At 49.1% G+C, this 16,771-nt stretch overlaps 4 protein-coding genes across 6 annotated transcripts; 2 read left to right on the top strand and 2 right to left on the bottom strand.

Annotated features, from left to right (window-relative positions):
- Positions 1-138: 138 nt before the first annotated feature.
- LOC6547968 (programmed cell death protein 2) lies at positions 139-1,370 on the top strand. Its single transcript, XM_001976525.3, has 3 exons — positions 139-465; positions 523-607; positions 662-1,370. The coding sequence occupies exons 1-3, from the start codon at positions 200-202 to the stop codon at positions 1,346-1,348; spliced, it is 1,038 nt and encodes a 345-aa protein (XP_001976561.1). The 5' UTR covers positions 139-199; the 3' UTR covers positions 1,349-1,370.
- LOC6547969 (N-alpha-acetyltransferase, 35 NatC auxiliary subunit homolog) lies at positions 1,358-4,226 on the bottom strand. Of its 2 annotated transcripts, none has more exons than XM_001976526.3 (6): positions 4,020-4,226; positions 3,576-3,948; positions 2,945-3,512; positions 2,702-2,883; positions 1,607-2,644; positions 1,358-1,545 (listed from the first exon to the last, which is right to left on the bottom strand). In XM_001976526.3, the coding sequence occupies exons 1-6, from the start codon at positions 4,070-4,072 to the stop codon at positions 1,405-1,407; spliced, it is 2,355 nt and encodes a 784-aa protein (XP_001976562.1). In that variant the 5' UTR covers positions 4,073-4,226; the 3' UTR covers positions 1,358-1,404. The 2 variants fall into 2 exon arrangements, with proteins under 2 accessions (XP_001976562.1, XP_015011526.1); XM_015156040.2 differs by having other exon boundaries at positions 3,576-3,945.
- Positions 4,227-5,659: 1,433 nt separating this feature from the next.
- On the top strand, positions 5,660-16,133 carry LOC6547970 (dopamine N-acetyltransferase). Of its 2 annotated transcripts, none has more exons than XM_015157198.2 (4): positions 5,660-6,007; positions 14,209-14,382; positions 15,268-15,420; positions 15,491-16,133. In XM_015157198.2, the coding sequence occupies exons 2-4, from the start codon at positions 14,248-14,250 to the stop codon at positions 15,923-15,925; spliced, it is 723 nt and encodes a 240-aa protein (XP_015012684.1). In that variant the 5' UTR covers positions 5,660-6,007; positions 14,209-14,247; the 3' UTR covers positions 15,926-16,133. The 2 variants fall into 2 exon arrangements, with proteins under 2 accessions (XP_015012684.1, XP_001976563.1); XM_001976527.3 differs by lacking the exon at positions 5,660-6,007 and adding an exon at positions 12,666-13,317.
- A 14-nt stretch (positions 16,134-16,147) lies between these two features.
- On the bottom strand, positions 16,148-16,654 carry LOC26526611 (R-spondin-1). The gene is made up of 2 exons (XM_026980132.1): positions 16,548-16,654; positions 16,148-16,457 (listed from the first exon to the last, which is right to left on the bottom strand). The coding sequence occupies exons 1-2, from the start codon at positions 16,631-16,633 to the stop codon at positions 16,148-16,150; spliced, it is 396 nt and encodes a 131-aa protein (XP_026835933.1). The 5' UTR covers positions 16,634-16,654.
- Between the last annotated feature and the right edge of the window lie 117 nt (positions 16,655-16,771).

Below are 16,771 nucleotides of genomic sequence, written 5' to 3'. Positions count from 1 at the left end.
TTTGAAATGGCTACCGTACTGCCGAAATTAACAAAGTAATAATTATAACTATATATAAGTAATTTATAATTATTTCATAATACCGAAAAGTGTGATTCCCCCCAAATTTCAGTTGGTATTCTTTTTCGGATTGTGATGAGGTAATTTCTGGCGCTCCGCCAGCGGTCACTCTGAACACGAGTTCCAATTTGTTCTGGAAATGGAAATTGACTTGGGATTTGCAGAAAAAGGCGACGAAGCCTGGCTGAGCAATCGCTACTTCCCCAGCAAGCTGGGCGGCCAGCCCGCCTGGCTGGAACTGGAGGCCCTGCCGCCCACGTCGCAGCTGCAGTGCAACAAGTGCCGGGCGCCCAAATCCTTCCTGGCCCAGCTCTACGCTCCCTTCGAGGACGAGTTCAACTTTCACCGGTCCATCTATGTGTTCCTGTGCCGGAATCCCGACTGCCAAGAGGCCCAAAGTGCAGGGTAATCCATTCCAGCTCTGTTAACTGACTTGAAACCTAATCTTACGCTAATTTCCAGCAATTTCACAGTGCTGAGGTCGCAGTTGCCTCGGACGAATAAGTTCTTTTCGGAGGAGGAGCCGAGCGACGTGGGAGAACCCCTGGTAGGTATAGCAGCCATAATTTCAAAACACTTTCACTTCAGTAAGTCCTTTTAGTCTGCCGTTCCCTGCCCGAAGAAACTGTGCGCCGCCTGCGGTTGCCATGCTCCCCACGCCTGCAGCAAATGCAAAGCCATACACTACTGCTCATCGGAGCATCAGAGGGCCCACTGGCCGCAGCACAAGCCGAACTGCGGGGCAGCAGGAGAAACCACTGAGAAGCCCTTAACACAAATCGTTTTCCCAGAGTTTGAGATTGTGATGGACAGCAATCCCGTGGAATCTGGCGGGGACAAGGACGACGAGGCACGTTTAGCGGAGTTTCAGGAGCTGGAGGCCAGTGGAAAGACGGGTGACCTAACCAATGTTTCCGAGGCGGAGATGGACAAGTACTTTGGAAACTCGGCGGCCGCCGATGACAAGACTTTCCGTCAATTCAAAAAGCAAATAGCAGCCGAACCTGATCAGATTGTGCGCTACAAACGTGGAGGCCAGCCGCTCTGGATCACCAATACAGTCAAAACGGTGGAGGAGCAACTAAAGAAGCTGCCCAACTGCACCGCTTGCGGTGGAGACCGTCAGTTCGAGTTTCAAATCATGCCGCAAGTACTGACTCTTTTAGAGGACGAAAACCTGGACTGGGGCGTCCTGGCCGTCTACACTTGCGCCAAGAGCTGCCCCATCGATGGCTACGTGGAGGAGCTGCTTATCAAGCAGGACATTGTGGCGGAGGAACAGAGTTGACATTAAAATGCGTACATTTAAATTTTATTCTTGTCAATTACGGAACACGTGAATATTTACTTTAGCTTAATGATGGGGAAGTAGCTGTGTTTGGAGAAGTCGAACTCTGGCTGCCGCTTGACTTCCTTCTGGTGACCGCGGGCCAGCACATTCATCACCACAAAGTTGGTCCGCGCGATTTGCAAGAGGTCCAACATCTGGAGGTAACGAAAAAAATATTTATCCATGATAATCAATTCAGAATCTCCATTGACCTACCTCCTGATCTGGGTTTTGAATGCTTTCAAGAACATTGCGAGCCTGGTCAAAGTGCTTGGCCGCATAGGTGTACAGATCTTCGACGCTGGGTCGCATCATGTGCTCCCGGATGTTTTTAAACTCTGCGTACGAGACGGGCGGCGGACTGGTGAGGGTGGCGAAAGGCAGGAAGCGTCGGTTGTAGCGGATCTCCTCGTTGTCGAACTGGGACAGCGGCAGGCGCACGCGTCCGTCTTTGGTCAAGGCGCCCATTGCCTTGTACATTCCGCCGCAGAGGCTGAGTAGCGCGTGGTAGAAGACGATCTCGGCGCGGTACGGTCTTTGAGTCTTTTTGTTCTTTTTCGGCTTGGCCGCCTTGCGGTTCTTACCCGCTCCTCCGCCGCCCGACTGAATCTTACTTTGGTGCTCGGCGTACTCCTCCTGAGCCAGGAGGATGTTCTCCGTTCGTGTCAGCGCGGACACCAGGAAGCCAATGAGGAACTCGTACGTGTACCAGTAGATGTAGAGGAACTCATGCACAGCATACAGTTCCAGCTCAAAGCCGGACATCAGGAAGATCAACATCGCACGGAAACAGTTGTACAGCACCCATGTGGAGAAGTGGGTGCTGTGCTTCAGAGCGGTGGCCATGGGCTCGTTTCCTTCCATGGCTCGTTCATTGGCCAGTTGATTCATCACAGAGTCCAGTCGCGCTGCATCCACTTGGATGGTGTCGAAGTTCTCTATCAAACGCGCCAGCTTATCCCGCTGTCTGGCACGATTGAAGCCGCATATTCGAATGAACTGCGTGAAGGTGTTCATGTTGATGCAGTAGCGGAAGAAGTTCTCCAGGTGCTGCTGGACTTTGGGATCTGCTGCCACTGGGTGCTTGGCATTCAGTACGGGTGGCGAGTTAAAGATTTGAACCGAGTGGCGCAGGAAATGCTTCATGGGAAGCTTTCCATGCGCCATCCTCATGTTGGCGCTGAACAGGCTTTGCAGCACGCTTCTGGACAGGATGCACTGGCCCGACTTTTTGCTGTACTCGATGAAAAAGTTCTGGAAAGCGAGTGTGTATTACACATTCTGTTAACAACAAGTTGACATGACACCCACCAGCGCCGAATAGTAATCCTTGTGCTTGGTGACTTTGCAGGCGTATTTGAAGCGCGAAATCATTTCCTCCAGAAACTGATAGCTGGCCGGACGATCCCTGATCTTGATGCTACGCGGGAACGCGGGTGGTTGGCTACGGTCGTGGATGCGTGGAGAGAAACCCATCGGATTGGGAGCGTCAGCTGGAGGTTAAGGAAGGAAATACTTAGCACTTACAAAGGGAAGTTGTCTGTTACCACTTACACCCCTTCTCGGGTTGTGTGCCCCGATCCAATGTGTTCCTTATTCCTGGCAGCATCTCGGAGGCAACAAGCAGGATTTTGTAGATGTCAACCTTGTCATCGACGGTATCGTTGCTGGCCATCTGTTCCACGTGGTAGATCACCTGGAAAAGATGGCGCATGAAGCGCAGGCGGTGAACTACAGCCATCCAGTCCTCCGTGGAAGTCAGCTTTTTGCACTTGCGTATGAGCTCATCCTCCACATCCTTTAGCGAGCTATAAACAGTTGCTGGTTGCGCCTTTTCCGCAGCCAGAAGAGCTGAATTCCCGTACAGCTGGAAGTCCTCCTCCTCGTTGACAGCAGCCACGGCAATAATGTTCTTAATGACCACGATAAGATTGCGAACGGCAGTGCAGAAGACGCGTAGCGCCTTATCCTTGATCTGCGAGGGAGCGTGCAGGTAGAGGCAGGTGAAGAGCACCTGGTCCATGGAGTTGCCCTCCAGCCAGGACACCAGGCAGGAAAACAGAGCATCATAAATGCCAATCAGTTCGGAGGGCGTGAGATCGTCCAGTTTGATGGCGCCCGTCTGGAAACAGTCCACTATTAAGATACACATAGTTCAACTAGAGGTCGGAAAGAGAAATCTCACGGCAATGGCTGCCTCGAATGAGGGTGGCGGAAGATCCTGCTTGTCGAAGCCCATGCCCACGTCCATCTTGGGGTCCATGATCTCTATGGCTGACATAGCCTCAAAAAGACCGAACAGCATGTCCTGGGCCAGTTCCCCGGGCTGCAGCTCCGCACAGGCGTCGTGGAACTCCTTGGTGACGTCCACCCAGCCGTGCATCGGGTACTGGGTGATGTCCTCGGCGGCACTGCCGCTCCGCATGGTGCGCTGCACTTCCGGGTCCAAGAATCCGCACTCGCCCACGCTCCACTCTTCCTGCTCCAAGCTAAGGGCCCGGGCAGCTGCAGCCGCGGCCGCCGTGACCGCCTGGAAGTCCGGAGGCTCCGCAACGCTGCTGTGGATATGTGTGTGTAAATTTAGATGGTTGGTACATCTGTGGGTTCTTGCCGGCGGTCTAGGGCTCACCTTCCGTTCATGGTGCTCGGATCTGCCTCCACCGGCAAAGTCGAGGGATACATCTTCTGTACCTATATTCTACAGGCGGTCAACCTGTAGCTCGATGTGCTACAAATTTTCTTTTATTTATAAAAGTTCTACTTTTTTATGAATAAAAATATGTAACTTCCAGTGTGACCAAGTGCCGAACGGTCAGCCATGCCTTTATGTTGCAAATATACCGCTTGGTACCGAACAAATCATGATTTTCCGTTTTTGATCTGATTTTCTGGTTTTGCAGAGATCGTCAGTGGATACATGATTATTAGAAGACTGATAATCATTTCATAACTTTAAGAAAGATTATTTCATTGATTTTATTTTATTTTATTCATTCTTAAAAAGGCACATGCTTAAGTGCATTCAGTATTTTTCTGCCCGCCAATATCGAGCTTGGCAGCACTGTCAAAGTTAACAGTGTTCTATTTTGAGATATTTTTAAAGAAAGTCATGAAAGACTCTTGGGGTTTTCTCATGATTTTTCTATATTTTTAGCATAGCATTTCTGTAAATTAGGCCCAAATCAAGTGAATCGGTGTTCAAACTGCGGGAATTGAAGTCTACGCACCATTTCCAGTGCTCTGTTGTTCTTAACAGCGACGACCGTTACAACTGTTACCAAGTTCAAATGCTGAGTAAGCTGAAAATGGAAGTAAACAAGAAAAGCGTAGTTCATTGGACTGGCGGCTGGCCATTAACTAAACAAAATGACTGAAAGTGCAAGCCAGCGTTTTCTGATACCCAGACGACCGTCCAGAACGAGCAGAACAGTTCCGCGGCTCATAAAACACGGATCGGAGTACGGGCTCTGTTCCTCCTCTTAATCTCACTTATGTTCTCCCCGATTTGACTAAAGCAAAGAAAATATGCCTTGAATGAAGCATTCAACTACCTTATCAGCCGCGTTTATGACCGCTCTTATCGGTAGCGGAAAGCTCGCTCGCGCTTTCACTCCGCGATTCCACTCCGGATTTCGAGTTCCGCGTCGCCTGTCCCACGGATTGTGGGGTTGACCACCACCCCGAGTGTTACAAGTATCCAAGTTGCGAGTGGAAACTGAATCCGAGGGGTTGGATTGGTTTGTTTACCACGGAGGCCCCACTTTCACTCGCTCGCTCTCCCCAAATCGCTATATTTCTCTGCCTCGGCTCCCAAATCTCTCTTGCTAGTGGCGATTTACTCAAATCAGAACACTCATTTAAACCGAAAGTAATAATGTTCACAGAAATAGGAAAAAATATAAAAATATTAAAAAAAAACTTTAAGTTAGAATGGCCATAAACTAGTTTAAATATTTATAAACATATGATTTTGCATATTTTACTTATTTCTTTAAAGTACGCATAATTTTCGAGTTTCTGAACTTACATTGCTTGAAAAGAGTGCGCCCAGAGTTATGCAACATATTTTAATTTTTATATTTTAATTTATGTAACGTATTTGTATGCGATTCCCTCAAATCCCCACTTAAATCCACTGATTACTTCCTCTGCTGGCACTGAGTCGTCTGCAGAGAGAACGTGGTAGCCCGAGGAGGAAAACCCACTCAATGAATGAGCAGAACGCAGAACAAATGGGCAGAGAGATTGGGATTGGAAGCGACTGAGTTTCTGAGTTCGACCGGCGAACTATTTAAGCAACGCTCATTTGCTCATTGCATTTCAATGTGTTTTCGCTGGCCATTAAAAAATATCACGAAAACATTGGTCCCAAATCGCGACAAGAATTCCGCTTTCATTGGAAAATATCGCGGCCAAAATATTCGAATACATATAAGTTTCTCAAGCCTGTAAAAGCTGGGCATCATTGTTTGAAAAACGTGCTAACGGTTCACTTGGTCGGTCGAATCGGAACGAATCGGGCGAAAATCTCCAAGCTAAATTCCGAAATTAAACGCTTCGAAGTATCCAAATCTAAGGAGGCTGCGTATTAGGTCCACTTATTAGCCAATTTCACGCGTAAGTTGCCGACGAAAATACATTTTTATTTTAGAAACCAGCGGTGACACTTACGCCGCCGCCAAATGTTTTCCATTTCAAGTTCGCCGAGAATAAAACACGAAACACTCACTATAAACTATATCTACATCTACATACATATATATGTCGGACATCGGACCGCAGTGTTTCCCAAACGGCACACACGTCCTAATTAAATGCAAACAGCGAAAACTTAGGCGCCCAAGACGCGACTTTTTGGCAGGCGACCAAATAAAATAGTTTAAATTGGGGAGCTGTATGAAAACACAGATGTTGACGTGGGCACTTTACATGTTTGTAAATGAAAAAGTGGAGGGATTAGCGATAGATATGAGTCAGTACAAGTACCAATATAAATTGCAGTATTTCAGAGACACTGTCAACCTAATCAACCCATCATAAGTTTCGTTTCAAGTGCTGGCTCTGCCAGATAAGATAGCATTCCTTATCAGCAGTGAGAAATCGACCATCCTCCCCGCCAATCGAACAAAACTTTTCATTATTTCGCGCTGAGCAGTGCTCCACATCGATCCGGGAACTTGTTTGTGGCTCAACCCGTTGTCAAGGCAAACCCGTGGGGCGGCTTTAAGTCTTCGAGCCCAAAGGGCAGTCCATCGCCCATCGCCCATCGCAGGGCGTGACAATTGACCAAATTTAATCGTGGCCCACACGCACGACCGAGCTGCCAATAACGAGCAGACAAATAAATGAAATACCAGCAAACTGCACACGGGCAATGAAAATCTCGGTCCTTGGGCGGCGGGAAAAGCAAATATGTGAGAAACAACTCCTTGCCCCGCACAACTTGCCCTAAATCACGCACTCACACACAGAGGACTGCGAGCCATGTGTATCCTATTTATTTCAATTGATTTGGGGGCAACGTGGCGTATGAGCAACGCCGCAGGCAGCGAAAGGAGGAAAAGCTGAAAGTCCCGGCATCTGGCAGCAGGACTCTCGCAGGCACCTCCCCCTCCCCCTCCCCCTCGAACTCTCGACTTTTGTACAGCATTTTGTATCGATTTGATTGGATTTCATTCCATTTGATGCCCCTGCCGCACGGGTTTGTGGCTTTTCAATGCGCTCCAATAAAGCTGACTGGGCGCCTTGCACGCCTGACTTAATTGGATTTAATTACAGGCTGGCCTTGATGGCTCCAACTACTCGCTAGTGAGATGGCTTAAATACTTAAGTAAGTCTACAAGAAAGGGCAGTATCCAGACAAGCACGAATAAGGTTCTTACGGTCGAGGCTAGCGAGGCTGCACTGTAGCTGAAACAAGCAGGGAGTAAAATGCGGAAAACACTGGATTGGATACAAAAGATTTCCAAGGCTTAGCTGGATGCAAACGGAGAAAAGTTGTACCATTTTGCCTTAATTTCGCTGAGTTACGGGCGGCCATTTCTCATTCAATTAAATAAATGAAACTCCATGAATATTCCAGAGAGTTCATCAAGTCCGTAAGCCCACGGAAAAGCCTTTGTCAATTAGTCAAAGCGCTTCAAGAGCCAACCAATTAGGCTAAAATGTTTGTTGCCTCTTGCAGCGAAGTTGATTCCCCAAATCGGCGCCGAGCAGCACAGCCCATGGCCCCGGATTCCCTTTAAAGGACCCTCAGCCAAACAATAACAATGAAAACACATCAAAATCAATCTGTCAACAAAAGTCGAGCAAAGTGCTGACTACACAGACGCCGCCCCGGGAAACTGACAAAGCGTCCTGACTACGTGCCGCACAAAAGCCCTTCCACGATGATTACGTTGTGAAGGAGCACGCCACTCCGGACTCCGTGCTCCGGAGTCCCCCAAGTGTTTAAAACACCCTGCAGCCCTTCAGACCTCCCACCGCCACGCCGAATCCCATTACCCTCCTGAGTCGAGGATGTCGTTTTATTACAAGAGGAAAGACAAACAGCAAAATGGCGCCAACATTGTCAGAGTGTCAGCTTGTTGCTGCTGCTTCTGTTCCCTCTGTTGCTCCTGCTGCTCCAGTGGGTTCTGTTGCTCCGGGCACTCGAGCGGAAGGGGCCAGGATGGGGAGGCGGCTGCCTGGCCTGCAGGATTCAGTATAATCACGATGGCGGCGGCGGTGGCGGTGGCGATGATGATGCCTGTGCACTGGTGCACGGATTTCGCTTGGCTTCCTGCCAGCAATTTGCGCTGCCGTGCGTTCTTTGTGCACTGGGAAAAAGAAGAGGTCGTTAGCTATACTACTGAAAGCTCCTGAGTAGGCGAAACTCCTGCCAAAGGGCAAGTTTGTTTTGACTGAAGCCTAATTAAAACATTTACAGTAGTACACACTAAATGCATTGTTGATAAGGAAGTTAATCAGGTCGAGTGCGCTGTTGTGTCACATCAAGGGTGTGATCAACCGAAAAAAGCAGCAAATTGATAAGCGAACAGAGTGTTTCCCAGTGTTTGTCGGGCTCGGCGCACATGGCGTATGCGCAATGTCGGTGGCGTTGCATCCGCTGCCTGGGTGGAGAAAGGAAGGGATGCGAATGAATGTGCCAGGCAGGTGGAAGGGGCTGGAGCTCATTGTTCACTGTTGCTTGCAACAACAGCAGATCCTGGGAATCCTCTTTTCGCCCGGTTTGTGCCCCAGCAGATGGCAGACATTATCCGCCGCCTGGCTGGGATTTTGCATTTCAATGCATTTCAGTAACTAGCCCGGTTTGAATTGGTCGGGATTTCAGACATCCCTTTCAGCGGCGGCAGGACGAAAAATGCGGGGAACGGCTGCTCGGAACGAGGAAATTGCCCGGGCCCGTGATGAATTTAAATGAAGTTTGCTGCTGAAATGGGCAAAATGCAATTTACAACTTAAATGGGTAATTTGCAGATGGAACTGAGCGGTGGGGGTCCAAATGCAGCGCCTGTGCGGCATTTCCCATGTGGAATTAAACGAGCAATTTGCGCGCAATTCAAATGAATTCAAATCCAAATGAGTCGTGCTCAAACAGTCAGAGCATATTGCTCATATGGCTGGTGTGAATAGCCCGATAATCCATTTGGATCGTTTCCGTTTCACCAGCTCAAACAATTGTGTTTGCCACTCGTGCACTTCTCGCAGATAGCAGCAGATTAATTCTAATGTGCTTAGAATGCCAGCGGATCACAGAGCTGGGGACCAACTGATCGACTAGTTCGTACTCAGCGAATGAGGCTGAGCTCGACAAGAGCCTGACAAGCCATCCACCTATTATTTTATAGTTTGACACACTCGAAAAGGTGATTGTGGTGACTAAGGTTATGGAAATTTTCTGCTCATATTGTGTAATTAGCTTCGTGCAACAGTATTTCTCCCATAAAAAACATAAATCGTTGTTTGTTGCCATGTACCATGCCTATCTACTTAATTACAGTGTTTGCTGATCGGCCATTTAGGTAAATTTGCATTTCTAAGATTATCTCCAGAGCCAAGCACTACCCATTAATATATCTTGACTAGTTTTATTATTAATTATTGATCTGTCGAGCATACCCCTTTTGGGTATGGCTCCAACAGCTCCACCCACCTCCGCGAATCCGGGCAGCCAGACAAGCGGAGCTAGTGCCTCATGCGCTGGCAATGGCTGGGAGTGGGGGCCACGCTGGAGGAGGAGGAGGAGGAGGGTGGCTAATCCGATTAGGCGGCTTTTAACTCTATTAAGCTGAATCAAACTTTCAGTGCCTCTGCCCACCGCCCACCGCCCACTGCACCTGCATAGCGGCTGGGGCTCTCGGTTTCCAGTCACGTTCTGCCCGAAGTTGGCCAGATCCCAGCTCCACGCGGTCGGAGTGGCCATGGGTGGTGTGTCCAAGCCCAAACGTAGGAAATGGGTTCCGGCTTGTGGCAACTGTCGGAAAAGCTGGTGACAAAGCTGCCAAGTCTGTGGCCCAATCACCCAAACTGCCTCCACCGATCCCACAGTGCACCATTCGCATGATTTATGGCGCATGCAAATGAAAAGTTGTGATTTATATGACAGCGGCCACTAATTGTGGGTATGTCTCAGTTCCGTCCCGCAGGTGAAAAGTATTCAATACTGTGAATTCTGGTGTATTTGCATATTCAAAGTACCCTTACACGTGCGAATGCCTTTAATCTGTAGCAGCGAATTGATCATGATATAATTGTGACTTTAGAAAATGAAGAGCACTCTACTTCGAGTCTTGCTGAGCATTTAAACTAATGTTACCCCAACAATCCATAAACTAATGGTATTCATGTAATCAAATGTAGCATTTAACAGGCTATTTAAGCTGAGTTAATTCACTTTACTGCGGCTCATGACAGCCTTCATATCTGAAACGCATGACTTTGATAGCAGTCCGTGAAGTATCTTGACATTTAATTAAATAACTAATCCATTAACTGCGACAAATCGAGTGCCTGCAGACAGATAGACAAAGATAGATCCCCTGGCCCGATCACTGGCTAGTTAGCATATAAATTAGTGGAGGACGCCCACTCGCGGCTATCTTAATCTTAATCGGCTTGGCGTGTTCCTTAAATAATTGTTAAATTGATAAATGATCCGTGCACTGCACCTGGTGTGGATTTGCATGGGACCTTGATCCGAGCGGGTTCAACCAGCGAGTGAACTGATTGAATCCAAGCCAAGCGCAGTTGGCGAAAGTGTCCAGTGGTGGAAAGGGAGCTCTGTGTTCTGGTGGATTGCAATCATCTTGATTGAACTCACAAATTGCCAGCCATCTCGTTGCCCACTAAACGGCGCTAATGTGATTTTAATTATCCGTATGCAAACGGATCGCAGCTCAGCACTTTGAAGTTAATCGTGCCGCAATATCACTCATTCGCACCGTGGGCCGCACAGTGCAACACCTGAGTAACTCTATTAGGTTCCTTCGCGTGTCCCCAGGCAGCACTGTCATTTCCGCTCGGAAAGCGCGCTAGCAGCACAGTGTAATTACACCATCAACACTTTATGCGATTGACTATTCACTTTATTGACTGAATGAGTAATTACCAGTACTTAACTTATGCGTGTAACTAAGCTATGGTGCCGCGAAACATTTGTATCTGTCAATTAGTGCGATATCGGTGTGCATAATGCGCAGACCCCACAGAATGTGCAAACCCGTTTTAGCCGCCGCTCGACAATTTTGGCAGCTCAATAGCAGATCGTCGTTTACGATTCCACGTTTAAGACTTTACTTTACGGCGTATCATTAGGAGCATGACTGCGCTGAACGTCAGCGACGCTTTGGATCTGAATGCAAGGGGATTGAACTGCCACCCATTAAGTCGCAAATACCCATCGAAGTGTGGGTTGCTCCATCAAGCGCGTCTCTGGCTTCCTTACTCGCCCAGCGAAGATGGAAGCGTGTGTGGCTTCAGCTATAAATACCCCCAATTGCACCTGCATCCGACCACCCAGCAGTGAGTCAGCCGGCGGAAAGAAGGAAGGTCTTGGCAGCCGGACAATGAAAAGGGGCGCGTCTCTGGGCGACGCAGATGAGTTTAGTGCCCCACATGTGAGTGGCAGAAACGAGTTTCCCAAAATAAAAAGAGATAACAACGTGACAAGTCGCCGGCCGAAATAATAAATATTGTAAACAAAATTATCCATGAAAAGTTTCCGACGATTGTGCATGATAAACAGTTTCGCTGGCAATTTGCATTTTTTGTCCGCTAATTGCGGTCTGTTTTTATGAGCGACTGGAGAAGCCATAGGCGAAATATATCCAAAATCTGGCAGATTGGCTGCGAGCCGCGGGAGCTGATGGCCGGAATAATTCCGTAGATAGCCGTAGATAGGAGAAATAGAGATACATATTCATGGGTGGCAATTGGGAGAGCGCGCGCCAAACCAAACAAAGCAGACGGCGAAGAATGTAAATATCCGACAAGCCGCCGATTTCTGGGAGAGACCTCCACCGCCACCTCCACCTCCACCTCCACAATGGCGTTGTGCTTCTATCTTTTGTCGCATTTTAATTGAGCCAACGGCGTGCGCTCCGTTTTGCCCGTTTGCACGGCCAAAATGAAAAAAAAGCACTAGAAAATAAGTACGCGACAGCTGCGAGCGGAAAGTAAACAAAAACAGCACGGGATGATCGGCCAGTGCGCCGTGGAAAGATCATTCACGGCCGGAATAGTACGCATACGCTGTGTGGGTCTTAATTGCGGCTAAGGTTTCGGGGGTGCGCCTCTCGACTTGTTTACCCAGCATTCTTAAAGGGCTATTGAAGCATCACTCATACGCCCCGTGGTCGGCGATGAAAAGATAGCTCATAATACTGCCTGGAATAACTATTAATGCGCCTTGCATTGGTATAAAATATTGTTTGACGAGGTGCAAAGATCTGAGAAACTGGGAAGCCTGAAAGGAATGGAAACGCGTGCTCCTGCAGCCGGTCGCCTGGCAAACTGGCCTTGCTAGCCAGCACTTGGGTGCACCAACTGGTAACCAGTTTCGCCTTACTTTTGTGTAATCCGAGCCGCTGACCGCTGACCGCTGACCACAAACACGACGCCCGCCGCCGCGTCGGAAGTGTCGCCAGGGAAAGGCCCATCTTGGAGAGTCCAGGAAACGGCTGCAAACTGGTCGCTCGACTTGGAGCGCAAACCTGTCACGATCCGCCTCTCTTCCGCTGACATCCGAGCAAATAGGCTGCGATGGAATCGACCGGCAACCGCTGGCTTCATCCAGCGCCTCTCTCTCAGTCGCGAATGAACAGCCGGCGCGCGGGGCTCTGCGCTTAGAACGATCCGATTCCGATTCCGATTTCCATTCAGATGCCGATTCCCAATCCGAATCCGAATCCAAATACACTCTCTCGCCACGACCCGATGGCTATATAAAGTGCAAACGGGCCCGACTTCTGGCATTCATTGTTTGCTCGCAGGCCCATCGAGTGCACGCGCCAGGAGCAGGGATTGCTCCTTTGATTGACCACCAATCTTGCTCCGAGTCCCAGTCCGAGTTCCAAAATTTAGCTGTGATTGTGTGCCCTACTGTTTATCAAAGCAAAGTAAAATTAAAAGCCAAACAGCGCAAATACAAACAACTATTTCGCTGGCGGCGAAGTAAACAAAACATCGCAAAACGTGCGCGCCAACAAAAAATTAAAAAAGGGGAAAAATTCGCCATAAATTTTCCCAACATACACCCACCCCCCACCCCCCTAGTTTTTTTTGCCCGCTGCCCCTGAAAACTGACCGCCGACGTTGAACAAAAGAAAGCGTTTCGCAATAAACAAACCCAGAAAGGCAACATGGAAGTGCAGAAGCTGCCGGATCAGTCGCTGATATCCAGCATGATGCTGGACTCCAGATGTGGGGTAAGTGTGGCTCCAGCCCAGCGGACAGCACCCACTCCTTGGGGCCACCGCGGAGTTCCATAAATACCAGTGGGGCAACCCATAATAGACCCATAGAGCAGAACAACACGAGTGAACCACTCAAAGGCCATTTTCCTGGGGGGCAAGGCAGCCAGCCAGTAATTTGGCATGTGCGAATTTCGCAAATGTTTTCTGGATCGTTTTAATGGCGATTGCGATCGACGTTTATGGGGCACAAGTGAATGAAACGTGATTTTATGAGGTGGCAGAAGTTCTGCAACTGCAACCGAACTGAATCCCTATAAGGAACACTGTCATAAGCAACGCCACTCAAACAAATCACTTAGAACTGTTTACAGCCAGCTTTAATATAAGTGTGCCCCAAAATATTCCTCGGACAGCTGTATAAGCAAATTTGCAACCTTAAGTTCGCTCCATAAATACGCCACTTGTTCTCGTCTAATAATAGACCCATAATGATATGTGTTCGGTGAGTTTATAATTGATATTATGAACTACATCTGCTGGTGGTTTCGACCAGCTTATAGTTCCGAAATGAACGGTGCGCATGTGATCCTGCTCAGATGGTCATGGGCTATATGCTTCTAGAGCACCCTCAAGAACTGCGACCTTAGTTTCGGTTCTTGATTTATGGGTCCTGTCGCTGGCGAACATGAAAACAACATTTGGGGCACATGGTCGGTGGAAAATGGAAGTGAAATGGAAATGCACGGCATCGTCATCCATGAGCTACAAAATATACAAAACAAATTATTGCCTTTCATCTAAGAGCCATAAATTATAATGTGTTCTATGCACCGCCCGACTTTCCCCCATCCCCCATCCGCCATCCAAAGTATCTGAACGATTTGCTTGTCTGCCGTTTCGCAGCTGAACGACTTGTATCCGATTGCCCGGCTGACGCAGAAAATGGAGGACGCCCTGACCGTCTCTGGAAAGCCAGCCGCAAGCCCCGTCGATAAGGACTGCCCCTATACCATCGAAGTGATCCGGCCCGAGGATGGGGAGGCGGTGATAGCCATGCTCAAGACCTTTTTCTTTAAGGTAGGTACGCTTCCATTGTATTGTAATCCGCTTGGCTGGCATATCATGGAAGCCAATCAAGCCGAACACCTGGCTCTCCGATTGGGCAGCTCAGAATTTATAAGTTCCATTATACTGGCCAAATAATTTAAGTCGAGAGGCAGCGCACAAAGGTGAATTTGAATAATTTCCAGCGAATTTCAATTAGCGCGCGATCGTCTTAATTAGGCTTTAATTCAGATCGAAACTCGCACACTAAAGTTGAATTAATTGCGCTTTGCGTTGGCCACTGCCTGGGAATTCCACGGCCCGCTCCCAGCCACCGGGAATTCCGATTTGGGGCATGTGGGATCTTGTAGAGCACAGTATTCGGCTGTCGTGAGGTCTCTTGACATGATCCATGTCAGGGCTAGCTTTCAGCTGGTCTTGCATCACGACTCTTGGCGATCTGAATTCGAATTGGAGTCCAATGCTCGGTTGATCTTGACTGGATCAGGTTCCAGTTCTAGATCGCGCCGGCCAATGAGAAGGCTCCCTGCAAAGACCAATTGGTACTCAAGACCTATATTTATACATACATTGTATATGTATCCATCTAAAAAGCTCCGCTGATTAGTATGCATGCCACGCCCGCTGGCCACAGCCGCCCCCGGCGGTAATGGCGATATGCAAATCGAGTTCCGTTCGCAATTCTCCAACTGCCTCTATAAATTACTGCAAAATCCCAGGCCGAGGCAATGCGTGCATAAATCACTTGAGTTGCTGATCAATTCCACGATCGTGTCGCGTAATAGCGCCGGCAATTTGTTCGGCCAAGAGATCCGCTGATTGATGAGCATTTGGCTCCGAATGGGTGGCATAGTGCGCTGAAAACTGGCCTCTAATCCGCTTCCCTCTTCTGTGCAGGATGAACCACTGAACACGTTCCTTGACCTCGGAGAGTGCAAGGAGCTGGAGAAGTACTCCCTCAAGCCGCTGCCCGACAATTGCTCATACAAGGCGGTCAACAAGAAGGGCGAGATAATAGGTCTGTTCCTAAATGGACTGATGAGGCGACCGGTAAGTGATCCTATTGACGAGTACTCACGCCCTGCTTAGCTAATTGTGCTCCTATGTGATCTATGAGTAGTCCCCCGATGATGTGCCCGAGAAGGCGGCTGACTCCTGCGAACATCCCAAATTCAAGAAGATCCTCTCGCTGATGGACCACGTGGAGGAGCAGTTCAACATCTTCGACGTGTATCCCGACGAGGAGCTCATCCTGGACGGCAAGATCCTGTCGGTGGACACCAACTACCGGGGCCTGGGCATCGCAGGCCGCTTGACGGAGAGGGCGTACGAGTACATGAGGGAGAACGGCATCAATGTGTACCACGTGCTCTGCTCCAGCCACTACTCCGCCCGGGTGATGGAGAAGCTGGGCTTCCACGAGGTGTTCCGCATGCAGTTCGCCGACTACAAGCCCCAGGGCGAGGTGGTCTTCAAGCCGGCTGCTCCGCATGTGGGCATCCAGGTGATGGCCAAGGAAGTGGGTCCCGCGAAGGCGGCGCAGACGAAGCTCTAGACCATCTGAGTTCCGATTTTGTACTATGTGATTCTTTAGTTTGTAGTTCGGTGGCGGGTTCCCGGTAGTGTATCCAAGTTCGATTCAGAGTAGTGTAAACAAACAGTACAAGTTACGTATTTATCTAATTTAATTTGCCCGTTGCGACGGTATTCTTAAGTGTTTTGTGTTTAGAACGAGCTCAAAATAAAACATTGTCTTCATAACCGACTGGAAAACCACTTAACCCCTGGCGCGGCGGGAGTTCGACTTCCTGTTCTTGTTGGATCGCTTGGCCGGGCTCCGTTTGGCCGGGCTCCGTTTGGCCTGGCCCCGTTTGGCCTGGCCACGTTTGGCCTGGCCCCGTTTGGCCTGGGTCTTCTTGGCGTTCAGTTTCTTGTTGCTACTGGTCCTAGAACTCCTGGTGATACTGCTGCCGCTGGCGGGGATGTTGCCCGCGCGGATCTTTCTCACAATGGAGTACTTAAGGTTGGTTAGGTGCACTTTCCTAGGCGCGCCTGACGAGGAGAAGGAGGGACTGCTAGAAGCGGATCCAGATCCAGATCCAGATCCAGATCCAGCTCCAGATCCTGCTCCTGATCCAGCTCCAGATCCAGCTCCAGATGCGGATGCGGATGGGGAAGTGCTGTTTTGCGAACTGGAAAAATCCAGGCAGCAGAGCACTAGCACCACGATGCCCAGGGTGCCCATATGAATAGTTGACTTCATGTTGGTAGTAGGATTGATTTGAATATGCTTGGATGGATGCGGCCGGAGTGCTTAAGTAGTCGCCCTGGTTGTTTGCACAGTTTGCAAATCGCCTATGAAGGCCAACTAAACTGTTTAGTTAAAAAAAAAACCTGTCGC

This window comes from Drosophila erecta, unplaced genomic scaffold (assembly GCF_003286155.1).
Source record: "Drosophila erecta strain 14021-0224.00,06,07 unplaced genomic scaffold, DereRS2 tig00000092-arrow-pilon, whole genome shotgun sequence".
In the NCBI taxonomy this organism is placed as follows: Eukaryota; Metazoa; Arthropoda; class Insecta; order Diptera; family Drosophilidae; genus Drosophila; species Drosophila erecta.
The sequence above is the reverse complement of the archived record's forward strand: the minus strand, read 5'-3'. Positions and strand labels throughout refer to the sequence as shown.

What these genes read in the sequence shown, in the direction of transcription:
- LOC6547968 (XM_001976525.3), top strand. Translation starts at nt 200, where the DNA reads ATGGAAATTGACTTGGGATTTGCAGAAAAAGGCGACGAAGCCTGGCTG. An exon ending in CAAGAGGCCCAAAGTGCAGG is followed by an intron (nt 466 to 522) that starts GTAATCCATTCC and finishes GCTAATTTCCAG; the next exon opens with CAATTTCACAGTGCTGAGGT. An exon ending in GCGACGTGGGAGAACCCCTG is followed by an intron (nt 608 to 661) that starts GTAGGTATAGCA and finishes AAGTCCTTTTAG; the next exon opens with TCTGCCGTTCCCTGCCCGAA.
- LOC6547969 (XM_001976526.3), bottom strand. Translation starts at nt 4,072, where the DNA reads ATGTATCCCTCGACTTTGCCGGTGGAGGCAGATCCGAGCACCATGAAC. An exon ending in CCGAGCACCATGAACGGAAG is followed by an intron (nt 3,949 to 4,019) that starts GTGAGCCCTAGA and finishes ACATATCCACAG; the next exon opens with CAGCGTTGCGGAGCCTCCGG. An exon ending in AGGATTACTATTCGGCGCTG is followed by an intron (nt 2,645 to 2,701) that starts GTGGGTGTCATG and finishes CTCGCTTTCCAG; the next exon opens with AACTTTTTCATCGAGTACAG.
- LOC6547970 (XM_001976527.3), top strand. Translation starts at nt 13,252, where the DNA reads ATGGAAGTGCAGAAGCTGCCGGATCAGTCGCTGATATCCAGCATGATG. An exon ending in TGCTGGACTCCAGATGTGGG is followed by an intron (nt 13,318 to 14,208) that starts GTAAGTGTGGCT and finishes GCCGTTTCGCAG; the next exon opens with CTGAACGACTTGTATCCGAT. An exon ending in TCAAGACCTTTTTCTTTAAG is followed by an intron (nt 14,383 to 15,267) that starts GTAGGTACGCTT and finishes TCTTCTGTGCAG; the next exon opens with GATGAACCACTGAACACGTT.
- LOC26526611 (XM_026980132.1), bottom strand. Translation starts at nt 16,633, where the DNA reads ATGAAGTCAACTATTCATATGGGCACCCTGGGCATCGTGGTGCTAGTG. An exon ending in TCCAGTTCGCAAAACAGCAC is followed by an intron (nt 16,458 to 16,547) that starts TTCCCCATCCGC and finishes ATCTGGATCTGG; the next exon opens with ATCCGCTTCTAGCAGTCCCT.